Source organism: Ovis aries, chromosome 11, assembly GCF_016772045.2.
Source record: "Ovis aries strain OAR_USU_Benz2616 breed Rambouillet chromosome 11, ARS-UI_Ramb_v3.0, whole genome shotgun sequence".
NCBI lineage: Eukaryota > Metazoa > Chordata > Mammalia > Artiodactyla > Bovidae > Ovis > Ovis aries.
The window spans coordinates 43,530,107-43,545,952 of NC_056064.1; the positions used below are offsets into that span (position 1 = coordinate 43,530,107).

The 15,846-nt window shown below is 50.7% G+C and overlaps 1 protein-coding gene across 6 annotated transcripts in view; it reads right to left on the bottom strand.

The window, feature by feature from the left end:
- MPP2 (MAGUK p55 scaffold protein 2) overlaps positions 1 to 15,846 on the bottom strand; it is a 45,801-nt gene that overhangs the window by 23,154 nt on the left and 6,801 nt on the right. For 3 of the 6 annotated variants that reach the window (XM_060394905.1, XM_060394907.1, XM_060394906.1), the window contains 3 exons: positions 5,619 to 5,725; positions 5,258 to 5,424; positions 2,737 to 2,787 (listed from right to left, as the gene is read on the bottom strand). In XM_060394905.1, coding sequence (XP_060250888.1) covers positions 2,737 to 2,767 — 31 coding nt within the window. In that variant the 5' untranslated portion in view covers positions 2,768 to 2,787; positions 5,258 to 5,424; positions 5,619 to 5,725. Of the gene's footprint in view, positions 1 to 2,736; positions 2,788 to 5,257; positions 5,726 to 15,846 lie in introns of those variants that run through there. The other 3 variants (XM_027974450.3, XM_012186183.4, XM_042256040.2) reach the window with 3 other exon arrangements.

Here is a 15,846-nt window from a genome sequence, read left to right on the forward strand (position 1 = left end):
GCCGGGGGATGGGGGTGGGGGTGTTGTTAAGCTTGCCCCCCATCAAGACTGGAGCGGTGCTCAGAGACCCTCCCCTCCCAGAAACCCAAGGTGGGTGGGGACTTGGCCCCATCTTATTCCAGTCCCTCTCTTCTAGAAGTCCCTCCTCAATTACACCGCCTGCCACCTCCTCCTCGAGACTTCCAACCGCTCCTCTCGGTCCCCTCACCAAGCCCAGTTTCTTTACAGTGACCCCCTCAGGGTCAAAGGAAGCCCCCAAGAATGACTCTCATGAGGAGGCAGTTGGCACAGCCCTCAGACCCCACATCTCAGGAGTAGCTTCTCCATCCCCATCTCCAATTGCGCCCCCCCTCCAACTTGCTTCAGGGGCGATGCCTGTGGGCAAGTCAGGCATCTTGGGACTAGGGTACTGGGGACTTGGGAAAGGTGAGGGAGTATTCATGCAGAAGAGACTAGCGTGGGCAGGAAAGGAGGGGTTTTGAAAGTTACCCCAGCCCAGAGCCACCATTCCTTCCCCTGAGACCCTGTACCCTTGAGGCCACCACTAGGCACTGCTGCTGCCACCAGACTGCCATTCCCTGAGGAGTGGCACAGGGTCAGAGCACACCATGGTTGCCATGGCAGCAAGCAGGATTACACACTAGAACATTAACCCAGAGATTTAAAGGGACAGCTCCACCTGAAAGCCCCACATCCCAGCCTTAATTCAAAGAAAGGAGGGAACCCGGTGCTGAGGCAGAGCTTCAGGTCTGGAGTCCAGGGGCGAGGTGTCCAAACTCGCAGCCCATGCCAACACCCACACATCTCCAACCCTCAGGGAAAGAGCTCCTCCTCCTTACTAGAAATGGAGTTAGGGTCTCTCTGCAAGAGGAAAACATCCACACCATCTCGCTCCCTTCATGATGATAGTGGCTATATTGATACGTGGATCAGGGTAGAAAGACCCTGCTAGCTTTAATCTCTGCAGAGGCCAAGGCAAGGATCTCTGGGGGAAGGTAAAGGGGAAGGGCGGGGGTGAACTTGACCTTAGAGCCAAGGGTACAGCTGTCTATCAGACCCATGGGAAGTGTAATGACCACCAAATGAGAAGGGGCAGAAGCCACCATTAGAGTTTTGAGGCCAGGAGCCAGTCCAACCCCGGGGCAGGCACAGAGGGCCACCTGAGGGAAAGACAAAGCTTCTGGCCTTTGAGTCGCCCATAACCTCTTTTCAGAGGAAGAAATGCAGCCTCCAAGAGGTTAAGCAACTTGCTTTGCTTAAGTTGCTTTAAGCAACTTTCTTCCTTTGGATACAGAAAGCCCGTTGGATACACAACACCCAGGGGAGCAGGTACCCCAGGAGTCCTCAGAAGAAGCAGACCCTCACACCTATCTCCTGAACTCCACTCCCTACCCTGTCCCCCACCCCACCAGGGCCCATCAAGAGGCCTGCAGCAGGGAAACCAAAGCGCTGGGCCTTCCCCTCCCTCTACACCCCTGCCAGGCACCATTAATGGGTTTACTGGACAGCCCCAGATTGACAGGCCTTTAATCACAGGCTCAGGGATGGGCTTAATTAACCCCTAAGCAGCTTACAGAGGGGCCCAGGCAGGCTGGAGCAGTGGGGAATGCACTGAACCCTCCAAGGCTGCAGCAGCTAGGGGACATTGGGACAGTCTGGCCACTGCATGGAGAAGAGGCCTTTCCTGGGGGGACAAGGGTGTCACAGTTTAGTTCTGGCCCCTCACAGCAGCCTTCACTTTCCTGCTTCAGCTTTTCAGAGGGGAGGGCACAGAGAAGTCACTCTAACTGAACTGGGAGGCCTGGAACAGCTTGCAGAAGCAATAGCAGCGCCTAGAGAGACAGAAGGGGCTACACGGTCAGGAGGCACCCAAACAGGGATCAACGAGAGAAAAACAAGAACAGTTCACAATTGTTAGGGCCCTCTGAGAGCCTGAGTACAGGGCACTTCACCTGGTGGGTCTCTGCATACACTCAGGGTGTGATCCCTGAACCCCTGGAGCAGAATGCAGACTTCGTGCATAGAAGTCTTTGTCTATGATTAAGGTCCTCGGTTTGCATCAGATTCTCAATGGGATCCAGGACCAATACAAGTTAAAAACGCTGATCCTGTCCTATCACCTCATTCTACAGATGCGGAAACCTAGGTCCTCAAAGCAAGGTGACCCTGACTCAGGGTCACAGGTTAAAGAGGTAACAACAACTCAGTAGCACAGCAAAGCTGTGAATATCCCTAATGGCAACATGCTTTCCCTATTACAGCCTTTGAGTTTCGCATCACCTCTTGACAGAGGAAGAGACACAGCCTCCAAGAATCTAAGCAGATCATTCCTGAGGCGTCCTAGCTTGTCTGGGTGGCCCACAACCTTGCCCTAAAACCTCCTACAGAACTAAGCCAAGGCTTCCTGACCTGGCATTCTCCACAGCCCAGCACACACACACTCCCATGTGTTGGTCCACGTTACCTATCTGGGGGGCACTGCACTGTGGAAGTCTCCAGAGCATGCATCCCCCTCCATGGAGGTGAGTTGTGCTCTGTCTCCAGCCCCACCCTGGGGCAGGTGCAGCAGGGTGATAGAAGTTGCCCGGAGGAATGGCTGAGCAGCTGGATGGAACAGCTGCAGCAGGGTCAGTTTGCTCTTACAGGGAGCTGTGGCAGTGGCTGACTGTGCTCCCCAACCTGCCTGGAATCCCCTGAACCACTGATATAACTGACATCCCAACCCCCACTTCTTACCAGTCTCGGAGTTGGTGGCTGCGACCGGCATGGTGAAATCAGCAAGGGCTCCTGAAGAAAGGGAGAGAGGAGGTTGAGAAGGCAGAAGGGCAAAATAATGGGGAAGGAATTAGGAAGGACCTCCCCCTCAGGAGGAGCCAGTGGGGTAGGGGAGAGGGCACCGCCCTGATACTAAACTATCCCTTAGTTCTGGGAGGCAAGAAGGGCAGACATGACGCATCCATCTCTCCAAGGAGGAGGAGACAGAGGATCAGAGAGGTTAGTTGATTTGTCCAAGGTCACAAAGCTAATAAAGAGAGCTATGGGGACTTCCCTGGTGGTCCAATGGCTAAAATGTTGGGTTCCCGATGCTAGGGGCCTGGGTTCGATCCCTGGCCAGGGAACTAAAACCCACATGTCAAAACTGAAAATTCCACATGTATAAGTAAGACTCGGTGCAGCCAAATAAATGAATAAAAATATTTTTTTAAAGAAAAGGAGAGCTACAATGAAACTCCAGGTTTTATGACTCAAAAAAAATTTATTTCTGCCTACCATCTGTCTTTTTTATTTTATTTATTTTGAGAGAGAGAGAGGATGGGGAAAAGTCCAATGTGAGTAAAAAGGTAAAAAGTAAGAAAATGGGTGTTCCCTGACTTTAAGCTCCATGGGTCAAGAATCACAGCTGTTTTATTTTGCCTCTGGATCCTAGACCCAGCACAGTGAAGATGCTCTACAAACATCTGTTCATCTGTCTAGCAGAAATGATGTCATACCTCAATAGGGCCTCTCTTGCTTTCTCCTTCTCCCTTTACCCCTTCTTAGCCCAGAGCTGGGACAAGGAGAGCAGGGGGCTCTGGGCAAAACCCATCATGGAACTTATAGACCCAGTTTGCATCCCAGGTCCTCCTGGAATGGGGTTGGATCCCTTATTCTCCAAGGAAGGGTGCAGGTGGGTAACCCACCATCCTTCATCCCTTTGCCTTTCTGGGCCTGTGCCACTGGAGAAAACCCTAATTCCCAGTTGCCATGACAACAGGAGGCGCGGTGGCTCCCAGCAGGGGTGGGGGAGTGGAAGAAAGCATCTGGCAGTGCCCACTTTAGGACTGACTGCTACTGGGCCCTGGGGGTGGGGGAGCCACGATTTCACCTCCTCCCCCTAAAAAGGTCCCTAGAGGGACCACTACCTGATTTTAATGAAATCCTCTCTCTTCCTATCACCTTCCCAGGCCTGAGCAGGTCATCTGTGCTCCCTGCTACTTGTAATTTCAAGTAGCAGAAATTACAAAAGTGGAAGGATGACTCCCCTTCCTCCTGGATCTGCCCCGAGGACAAGGAAGAAAGGAGCTTTAGGGGAAAGGGAGGACATCCCCTGTCAGGCTAGCACCCAGACTGGGAGCAATGCCCAGGATCCACTGCGCCAGCTAGTGCCCTGGGCACAACCCCTGCCACCCCTATTCCTAGAGAGCATCAGAGAGGGATCCCTTTCTCCCCACCCCCCAACCCCACCCCCGGCCCGCCCGGGTCCTGAGGACCTGGAGCCTGCAGCTCTCTCCAGCTGGCACTACTCTCCCAAGTCCTCCTTCCCCAGAGGGTGGAGGGTGGGAAGAGGCAGGGAGGATCCGGTCCCCAGAAGTCTTGCCCAGCCTGCCTGGGTTTTCTCCCTGAGAAGTCGATTCCCACGGGCATCGGCTAGCTCTGCCCTACCCCCACCCAAGCCTCTGGGAGGGCGGGGCCAGCTGTGCCCACAGGAGAACAGCAGTGCCAGGCAAACCAGCCTGGCTCCGAGTCAAGGTCCAGAGCCCAGGCATCTGAGAACTCGCACCTCAGCTTCCAAAACCCTGGGCCCACGTGCCCTCTCACCCCTATCTCCAGGCTACCCACACCACCCAGGGTCGGTAGCCGATGTGGGCCCACCGAGAAAGGGAGAGGTTTCCTCCGAGCTCTGTCAAGACGCGTACAAAGAGATATAGAGGAGAAAGGTCTGACAAAAGAGCTTTGAAGATCTACAGGTCGTGGGGAGCGGTAGGCAGACTGCAGGATGGGGTCTAGTGGCCAGGAGGGCCTGCACGCACCGACGATCGGAGCGCCCCCGCCCCAAGAGCCCGGTCCTAAAAAGCTGGGCGCTAGGACCTGGGAGGAGGGGGGTGTGTTGCGAGCCATCAAAGAAGACTCTCTGCGTGCGCGCCCGGCGGAGACTAGGGGATGAGGTCACTGAATGGCTGCACACCCCGCACCCCCGCCCGCGTCCTCACGCTCCCCGCTCTGAGTTGACCTAACTTTCTGGCCCTGACTCCTCGCTCCTGTCACCGACCCATTCCCAGGTCTCCAGATCCTAGTCCTGGCCCCCGACCCAGACCCGCCCCCTCTACAACCTGGGAGGCGAAGCAGCAGCACACCCCCTTCGCAGGACCCTCTCCCAGGAGAGATTGAGGTGTTGGCCTCAATCTCAATCCCCCAAGGTGGCAGGGGAGCCAAGGGGACCCACACAACCTCCGTCTTGCGCCCCCACCCCCGGAAGAGCTAATAACACGGTTCTTACGTAATGCCCGGCTCCGAAGTCCCCAGAATCCGCACAGTCCCCGGAGAAGCCGCACGGACACTCGGGCCCCGGCACAGCTCACCAGGCTCTGTGCCTGACGTCACTTAGGAGCCCTCACCGCAGGGGCGGGGGTCCAGTGTCCACGGGCAGCGAGGTCTGATCTTTCTCTACGAGCCCCGAGAAAAGGGGAGTGGGGGCGGGAGGGTGAGAGGGAGAGAAGGGGCGGGAGGGTGAGAGGGAGGGGAGGGGCCAGAGGGAAGAGGCCAGGAGAGGTGTAACGCAGAGAAAGGGCCCCAAGTGCCGTTCCAGGACCAAGAGGGCCCTCGGGTGGGTGCTGGCCAGGGGGCCGGGGGGCGCCTACCTGCGCCCGGAGAGGCCCCTAGCTCCGGGTGGCTCCCGCGCAGCCGGGCGCTCGGCGTTTATTGCTTGTCAATCGCTACTCCGGCTCTTAAAGCGGCGAGGCCTCCTCTGCGCGAAGGGGCGGAGACCGAGAGAGGAGAGGAAGAGGGTAAGGACGCCGCGGGACCACCCGCAGAAAGTACCCTTTCCGAGCAGCTAGTGGGTAGGCAGGGAGGTGGTGACTTAGGAGACACTACACAGCCCACGATTCTCCGACCCGCAGCTGGCTTCCTACCCGGGGAAGCAAGGACTGGGACCTGTACCCACTAGTCTCTCGGCGCCCAGTGATTCCCTTAAAAGGGCGATGGTAAGAGACCCGACCCCTTCTCTCAGCTTTAGACCCGCGTTCCAGTTCAAGGTTTGCCTCACCTTTCCTCATTATCCTGCTTCCCAACTGGGTAAAGGAGCAGAAGTTTAGGGAGACCCCTCAAGGAGCAGGAGAGCCACCCCCATAGGACCTCAAACTCAGGAGCAGCTTTTAAGAATTCTTTGGTGGATACCTGGATCCCAGACTCGCTAGGCGAATTTGCAAAAAAAAAAAAAAAAAAAAGGGGGGGGGGGGGGGGGGGGGGGGGAGCGGGGCGAGCTGAGACTCTATTTCAAGCCTGGACAGGAGAGCTGGTCCATACCCCAGTTTACGGAATACAGAACAAGGTGACTCGCCATCCTTCTTCGTAGTTCCATCTCAAGAAATAAAGACAAACCCAGTTGCCCGCCGTCACCCCAGCTTCTGGCTCCACTGTAGACCTGCACTTAGTTCTAGCCGTGGAGTACTGAAAGCTCAGCCGGATGACTATGACGTGCGCGGTGCACTCAGGGTCAGCCGAGGTACTACTCTGGCAGCGGTATTCCCCACCCTGCACCTTCTCCAACTGTTCTCTAGAATATGAAGGTCTCCTAAGATCAGAAAGGCACTGCATTCTGGAAACTTGCTTGGAAATCTCAGAAACGGGTTTGACTTGGAAATTGATCCTGGAAGCAGGGGGGACTGGTCCCCTTGTTGCAGGAGACTCAGCTTGCCCTGAGCTCCGGCAATCATACGTTTCAGTACCGTTGTTGTTTAGTCACTAAGTCTTGTCCGACTCCTTTCCGAACCCGTGGACTGTAGCCCGACCGGCTCCTCTGTCCATGGGATTTCCCAGTCAAGAACACTGGAGTGGGTTGCCATTTCCTTCTTCAGGAAATCTTCCCAACCCAGGGATCAAACCTGCGTCTCCTGCATTGCAGGCGGATTCTTTACCACTGAGCCACGGGGGAAAGCCAGGTTTGAGTATAGCTAAAGAGTTTGCCTGCGGTGCAGGAGACCTCGGTTCGATCCCTTATTACTGAGCAAGGAGAAGAAAGTTAGTTAGCGACCCCAGATGGCAGGGACTGGAATTACAGGCTTCTGTCTCCAACCAAAGAACTTGCTGGAACAAAATGCTTTCTGCCCTCTCTTCTGCCTTCAAGCCAAAAGATCTTCCTAATTCAATTTAGGAAGAAGTCCCCTGGAGTTCCCTGGTAGTCGAGTGGCTAGGACTCTGCGTTCCCAATGCAGGGGGCCCGGGGTTCGATCCCTGGTCGGGGAAATAGATCCACATGCTACAACAAAGAACAGGAGTAGCCAAATAAATTTTTTTTAAAAAGAGAAGTCTTCTTCCCATCATGAAAGTTACCCTCTACTCTAGCCTGTCCACCTGGCTATTTGGTGGTGGGGAAGTGGAAGCATCTTGAATCTCTCCATAGTATTACTTCTCAGTCAGGCAACTATTACCCCATAGCAACATACAGCAAACTTTTAGTTTCATTCAAGATCCCCAGAACAAGGATCCCTGATTTTGGCCCTCTAGGAAATGGAGCCCAACTCATTACTCTTACCAGCTGCCTCCTCGCACTCCCCCCACCCTGCCCCCTGCCCCATTAGTCAGCAAGCATCTCTCTTATAAGGGCCTTATAGAATGCCAGCTCCTCACATCTGTTCAAGACCTTACAATTGATAAATTGTTTAATTCTCACAACAGCCCCATGAGGTTACAGAGAGAGGAGAAACATTTCCTGATACAGAGTAGGATGCTCTTATTCTGGTCCAGATAGGGTGCCAGCCTCACTGATACCGTCAGATACCAGCTATGGGGCCAGCATCAGTGATTCCTGAAGGTGGAGGTCCGGAAGCGGGAATGTCAGACACACAAATCACTTTCTAGCGGTACAACTGAATGTCATAATAGACGTGCTGTGTTCTAAGCAGGGCCCCAAAGAATGAGGATATTACTGATGGGGTATAGGGTAGCTGGGGCAGGAAGCAGGTTGGAGGGGTCCACACGCATTCCATGGCAGTTAAAGGCTGCCCCCTCTGCCGGTGGGATGGAGGAACAGGGGGAGTAAGGAGAAATGAGGCGGTGGGGCTGGGGAGGAGGTAGGTGGAAAAGAGAGGAATGTGTCCTCTTCCTCTGAGATCTGTCTTCTTCCCTGCCTGCGCCCCAGAGGTCACAACGGTGTAGGCAGTGTCTCTGCTTACCCTCAAATCAAGATATTCCTCTAGTGGATATTCATTCCAAGGCGTTGGGATTCAACGCACAGAAAGAGATAAAACTCGGAGCTGCTGCTGCTAAGTCACTTCAGCCGTGTCCGACTGTTCTAAATTTTCAGCAGAAGTGAAGTGAAGTGAAATAAGTCCCTCCGTCGTGTCCGACTCTAGTCCATGGAATTCTCCAGGTCAGAATACTGGAGAAGGAAGCCTTTCCCGTCTCCAGGGGATCTTCCCCATTCAGGGATCGAATCCAGGGATCGAAGCCAGGTCTCGCGCATTGCAGGCGGATTCTTTACCCGCTGAGCTATCAGGGAAGCCCTAAAAGAGCCCGTGCTATATTGAGTGATGTTGCATTTCCGGTAATGACCAGCATGGGCCGCCAACAGTTACCCCGAGTCTCTGTTTCTTCACCCACCCGCTCCGATCTCTTAGCCCACTACCGCAGCAATTCACCAGTCTTGTTCTAGAAGCCTTTTCTACTGTCTGTATCTCTCAGTTAAAACAAAAAAGTTTGGAACCATCACTGTAAGTATACTTATATTTATATATTATTATATGAAGTGAAGTGAAGTCGCTCAGTCATGTCTGACTGCGACCCCATGGACTTTAGCCTATCAGGCTCCTTCGTCCATGGGATTTTCCAGGCAAGAGTACTGGAGTGGGTTGCCATTTCCTTCTCCAGGGGCTCTTTCCAACCCAGGGATCAAACCTGGGTCCCCTGCATTGCAGGCAGACGCTTTACCATCTGAGCCACCAGGGAAGCCATATTATTATATATATGCTACTAAATAATCATTAGAATTTTCGAGTGTGATTTTTAATATACACAGTTACTATTAATATGTATATTAAAAATCACACTCAAAAATTCTAATGATTATTTTTAAACTATAAATAGAAGTTCCAGTATTTTCTTACCACACCCTAAAGGATCATCTGATGCACCCCTAGGTGCACTCCCCACTTCGAAAACCAAATTTCTAAAGAAAACCAAATTTCTATGAGAAAGGCTGCTCTTATTCTGTTCCAGATAGGGTGCCAGCTTCACTGATACTGAGTCAGATACCAACTTCAGCACTAGCTTAACCCAAGCCTCAACAGGGCATCTGGACAGCTAGCTGTGGCCCCCCTCCCCACCCCTCAACCCCAGCCTCCAGGATCAAACCAAATTCTCCCTGGAGAACCAAATGTTCTGGGCCCTGATTCCCATCACAACCTCAGACATTCTGAAACCCCCTCCACCATCATCATCACCCACCAGCCACACACCAACCGGCCCTGCCCCCACATCACATACCGGTCTAGAGGTCCAAAACTTCTCCCAGAAGCCGCTGCACTGCCCTCCCCTCCTTACCCCATCCCTGGCCCAACACTTCCACTTTGCCCTGCCTCCTTGCTTTACTCTGCCACAACCCCATGGGGTGGGATGTTCTGGAACTAGAGAGCTCTGCGTTGAAATCCTGGCTCTGCCACGTGGTATATGTGTCCTAGGTCAGTTACATAACCTCTCTGAGCCTCAGTTTCCTCATCTGCACAATAGGGATAACAGCCTCCACCTTGGGAGAGGGCACAGAGTGGATGCCACAGTACCAGGCACACAGAAAATGCCCTATAACTGTGGCTCCTTCCTGGGAGTAGGTCTGAGCAGGCCCTCACTAGGTGCCAGCTGAGCAGTGGGTGGTTAGTCTCTCTCTCTGGCTGTCTGATGTGCCCATAACTGACCTCGGGTCCTCCCGGGGAAGACGGCGGCCCCCCCAGGGCTTCTGGAGCCCCAGGTATCTGCTACAGACAGCATGTCCTCTTCCTTCCTGCCCACCTGTTAGTGGCATCCTGCCTAGTCCTAACTGTGCCACCCACCACACTTACCCTCTTTCCAGCGCCCGATCGAGGTGGCAAGAGCTTTGCTTCAGGCACCATGTAAGGGGACCAGGCATAAGTAGTCCATCGACAAGAGTAGGCACGAGCTCACAAAAGGCTTCCCTGGTGGCTCAGATGGTAAAGTATCTGTCTGCAACGTGGGAGACTTGGGTTCAATCCCTGGGTTGGGAAGATTCCCTGGAGGCTACCCAATCCAGTATTTTGGCCTGGAGAATTCCATGGACTGTATAGTCCATGGGTTCACAGAGTCAGACACGACTGATCGACTTTCACTTTCTTTAACTTCACAAAAGGCAGTGCAGGCTCTGGGCATGGGAGGAAGTCCTGCTATCCACCCCCATAAGCCAGTGTCTATGGCTGGAGACTCCCACACGCCAACTGGGCCTTGGAGTGCCCCTGCAGACCCTGGACAAGGCAGGAAGGCGGAAGGGTCAAAGATGAAGGAATGAAAGGAGGCTGAGTTTAGGAGAAATGAGAGAGATCTTTTTCATCTGAGTCTGACGCACCTGCCTCCTCACAATTCACCCCACCGGTTAGATCTGCATTCTTCGATTTTCAGAAAGCTTGCTCATAATTCAAAATTTTATCTTGCAATTGTGGGTTGATGCTCTGTGCTCTAAACATCATCCCCGCCAGAGCCACTGTTTGTAAGCACACTGCCAGGCACAATTCCTGTCTCTTCACATGTGTTCATTTCTTTGATCCTCATAATTACATACCAAGGTGGGGAATTCTATCACCCCAGTTTACAGATGAAGAAACTGCACACAGAGACGTTAAGCAATTTGCCCAAAGGCATTACACTGCTAAGTGGTAGAGCTGGTATTTGACCCCAGGTCATCTTGGCTCTGCTGTACGCACGGTGCTCCTCACTTCATAGCTACTATTATTAGCTTCCTTTTATAAATGAAGAAACTGAAAGCCAGAGAAGTTCAGTGACTTGCCCAATATCACCTAGCAAGCAAGTGGCAGAATCTGGCTTAGTAGGTTTGGTTAGTAAAGAGATTTGCTTGGTTTCTCACCAATTATTCTTCAATTTCCAAAAACATGGTAAGTCGCAAAAAGAGCTGAACTTAAATAACATTTAAATTGGACTTAGTTTAAGATCACTCATATAATAATCAGCCTTAAAAGAAATAAATACTTAAAAGCAATTGTAATCTTCCTTGCTAATCCTTAGCTGTTATTCATCACAGCTTAATCTAATCTTTAATTTATCTAAACTTGATTATAATACTAATGCGCCTTAAATCTTTTATTAACTTGGCATCAGATACTGGATTGAGAAAGGCTTAGCGGCTCTCGAGAGCACCTGGCAGGGATACCATACTGCAAGCAAGAGTCTTCTAGTTTTTGGAGAACAGCTTCCACCTCATACACAGAAAACATGGCCATTTGGCCTTGGTTTTCTCATCTGTAAAATGGGAGGATTAGTTAACCAAAATCTCTTCTGACTCCATCCATCCATATATCTAAAGAGATCACCTTCCACTCTGCTCGTAAAGGAGATAAAAACCTTTCCAACAGGGATTTCCAAAAAGTAGCCTCTTGATAGATATTTTTTGAAATATTAATTATTCTACTAAATAAGTACCTATTCCCATTCCCTTATAGCTCAGTCAGTAAAGAATCTGGGTGCAGTGCAGGAGACCGGGGTTCGATTCCTGGGTCGGGAAGATCCACTGGAGAAGGAAATGGCAACCCACTCCAGTATTCTTGCCTGGAGAATCCCATGGACAGAGGAGCCTGGCGGGCTACAGTCCATGGGGTTACAACAGTCAGACACGACTTAGCGAATAAACCACCGCCACCGCCCACTACTGTAAAGTTCTTTGAAGATATTTTTTGAAATATTAATTATTCCACTATGTACCTATTCCTACTACTGTAAAGTTCTTTGAAGATGTTGACTTCATCTTATTAACCACTGTAATTCCAGCATCTAGTGAAGCGCCTGATGTCAAGTGAATGCTCTGCTAACATGCATACAGGCTCTGAGGGAGGGGTCACATAAAAGAAGTTTGAAAAGTTCCCAGGGTATTCCAACATACAGCCAAGGCTGGGAACAGGTTCGAGGCAGGGATTGTCAGCAGGAGATGTGGCCTGAGGCCCTTGGGTGTGAGACTGGGGCTACGGTGTGGACAGGTGAGGACTTCCAGGTGACTAGATGCAGAGATGACCCCCAAAGTCTCTTTGCTGAGAAGGCAGCTGTGAATGAGGCAGGCACTGGGGACAGCAGGAGGAGCTGAGGGAACCCAGGAGAGGGAGATGAATGGACCCCCAGAACCAAGAGAAGAAAAGAGGCCACCCAGAACTGATGCTTCCCTCTGTGCTCTCTAGTGCCCACCCTGTGAGGGGAGCTTAAGTTTGGTGTCTAAGGACTCAGGAGCCCAGAGAGGTCCACGACTAGTCTCTGGCCACACCCAGCTGGGAGCTGCAGGGCCTCTGGTCCTCACTGTCCCTGGCACAGCATCTGAGAGCAGGGGCAGAGCCGATGCCCTCAAGAGGAGTCAACTCCGTTCCTTCACTCAGGAAGACTGTCTCTCCTTCCAAAACTGAAAGTGAAAGTCCTACTCTTTGCCATTCCATGGACTGTAGCCCGTCAGGCTCCTCTGTCCATGGAATTCTCTACGCAAGAATACTGGAGTGGGTAGCCATGCCCTTCTCCAGGGCATCTTCCCAACCCAGTGATGGAACTCAGGTCTCCCAAATTGCAGGCAGGTTCTTTACTGTCTGAGCCACCAGGGAAGCCCTCCTTCCAAAGAGACATGCAAAAATGGTTGATCGATATCTGCATGATGAAAGATGTTTCTCTTTGTATCTTGCTTTGTGTGAAAATTGTATAAATCTTAATTATGTTGAGTTGGTTAAAAAAGATATTTCTTTCTATGAATTTTAAGAATATATGCTTTCATGTTTCATCAGACTTTTTTTTTTTATTTGAGGTATGGGCTTCCCTGGTGGCTCAGACAATAAAGAATCTGCCTGCAAAGCAAGAGACCCTGGTTCAATCCCTGGATCAGGAAGATTCCCTGAAGAAGGGAATGGCAACCCACTTCAGTATTCTTGTCTGGAGAATTCCATGGACAGAGGAGCCTGGCAGGCTAGAGTCCATGGGGTCAATAAGAGTCGGACATGACTGAGAGACTAACACTTCCACTTTTGTAGTTGGTTTACACTGTTATATTAGTTTCTGTCGTACTGCAAAGTGATTCAGTTGTAAATATATTCTTTTCCATTATAGGTTATTACAAGATATTGAATATAGCCCCCTGTACCTTAGAGTAGGTCCTTGTTGTTTACCTATTTAGCAGATATTTTTATTAAGTCAATGCCAAATTCTCTCCCACTTCTCCTGGGTCTGATGTGACGCTAACATTCCTCTTAGGGCACCCCTATTTGGATGGGAGAGGGGGGCTGGGAAAGGGACACATTAGGCATTCGTTAGTTTGTGATACTATGATAAGGGAGCTGTCTTCCTTCTCTTCTAGGGTCTAAGGATGAAGGATAGAGGAGGGACTTCTCTGCCAGCAAAAATTCGATCAAAATAGCTCCTCCTCCATGTATTGTGCTGTGTGCTAAGTCGCTTCAGTTGTGTCCAACTCTTTTTGACCCTATGAACTATAGCCAGCCAGACTCTTATCCATGGAATACTCTAGGCAAGGACACTGGAGTGGGTTGCCATGCCCTCCTCCAGGGGAATCTTCCCAACCCAGGGACCAAACTCCTCCATATATTAAGTTAACCTTAAAAATGCATTCCAACACACACTGGGTGTGGACAAATATTGTTTGATTCCACTTATACGAGGTATTGGGCTTTCCTGGTGGCCCAGACAGTAAAGAATCCCCCTGCAATGTGGAAGACCTGGGTTGGATCCCTGGGTTGGGAAGATCCCATGGAGGAGGGCATGGCAACCCACTCCAGTATTCTTGCCATTCTCCCATGGACAGAGGAGCCTGGTGGGCTATAGTCCATGGGGTCACAAAGAGTCAGACATGACTGAGTGACTAAGCACAGCACACACACGAGGTACTAAAGTAGACTAGACTAGTTGACTAGAATACAGTCAACGTCATAGAGTCAGAAAGTACATTGGTCAGTCCCTGAGGCTGGGCCCAGGTTAAGGAAGAAGGGAGAGGGAATGGGGAGTTAGTGTTTAATGGAGACAGAGTTTCAGTTTAGGAAGGTGAAAATTTTGGGAGACAGATGATGGTGAGAGTTCTACAACAATGTGAACATACTTAGTGCCACTGAACCATAAAGTTAAACATGGTTAAAATAGCATGTTTAACATTATGTGACTTTTATCACAATTAAAAAAAAACTTTTTAAAAAATAAATAAAATATAATTAAAAAAAAGAAAAAACAACCCAGGGATTTCCCTAGTGGTCCAGGAGTTAAGAATCTGCCTTGCAATGCAGGGGATGCAGGTTCACATCCCTTGTGGGGTAGCTGAGATCTCACATGCAGCTGGGCAACCAAGCCCGCACACCACAGTCTGCAACTAACACCCAGCGCAACCAAAATAAATAATAAATATTTTTTTAAAAACCCAGCTCCTTCTCGTCCTCTGCCTGCACAGGCCTCAGGAGTCACGCACATGGGCATCTCACCACTGCTCACGCTGACAATGAAGCCAGAACCGGGCATCCCCTGGGACTGAGAATGTGGCCCAAAATGGAAGGTTCTGGAGGAAACAGTTGTCTGTGGTGGTTTATGAGAGAATGTAGCTATCAGGTTAAGAAATCAAGTAGGTTATATATTGACCCTTCAGTAGTAGACTAAATATTCGAATGACAAGAATGCAAATAATATTATCTTAAATTGAGGCTAGGAAACTAAACTCTGGTTGGGAAATTACTGGTATTTTGTCTTACAGGAAAGATGACATCAGCTCACTAGTTCTCACTCTGGTCTGGCCCAGGGGAGCCTCCCTCAGTGAGAGTGCATAGAACCAATGGTGCAGCAGCCCCGTGGGACACAGTCTGGCAGTTCCTCAAAACGCTGAACAAAGAACCATATGATCCAGCGATTCCACTCCTAGGTGTGGACTCAAAAGAAATGAAAACCTGGGGTCCACATATAGCAGTGTTATTCACTATAGCCAAAAAGTGGAAACAAACCAAATATATATCAATTGATGGATGGATACACAAAATGTGGTATAGCCATGAAATGGAATGTTTTTCAGCTATAAAAGTTGACTGCTGGCTGTCTAGGGCTGGGAAGGATAGAAGGTGACTGCCAAAGGGCATGGAGTATCTTTTGGGAGGTGATTAAAAAAAATACTCCGAAATTGATTGTGATGGCAACTGCACAGTTCTGTGAATATACCAGAAACCAGTGAACTGTATTCAGTAAATGGATGAATTTTATGATATATGAATTATATCTCAATGAAACCTTTGAAAGTGAAAGTGACAGTTGCTCAGTTGTCTCTGACCTTTTGTGACCCCATGGACTGTATCTCACCAGGCTCCTCTGTCCATGGAATTTTCTAGGCAAGAATACTGGAGTGAGTAGCCATTCCCTTCTCCAGGGGGTCTTCCCGACCCAGGGATGGAACCCCTGTCTCCTGAATTGCAGGTGGATTCTTTACTCTCTGAGCCACCATCCCCCAATAAGAGTGTGAGTGGGACTGAAGCTCCTAGAAGGGGAACTTTATTGATTTCATGATGTGCCCCAGTGCCTACAACCCCTGCAGGCAGACAGGTGCTCCATAAACACTGTGCAATAAACATGCCAAGTGGGGACTTCCCTAGTGGTTCAGTGGCTAAGACTCCATGCTTCCAATGGAGG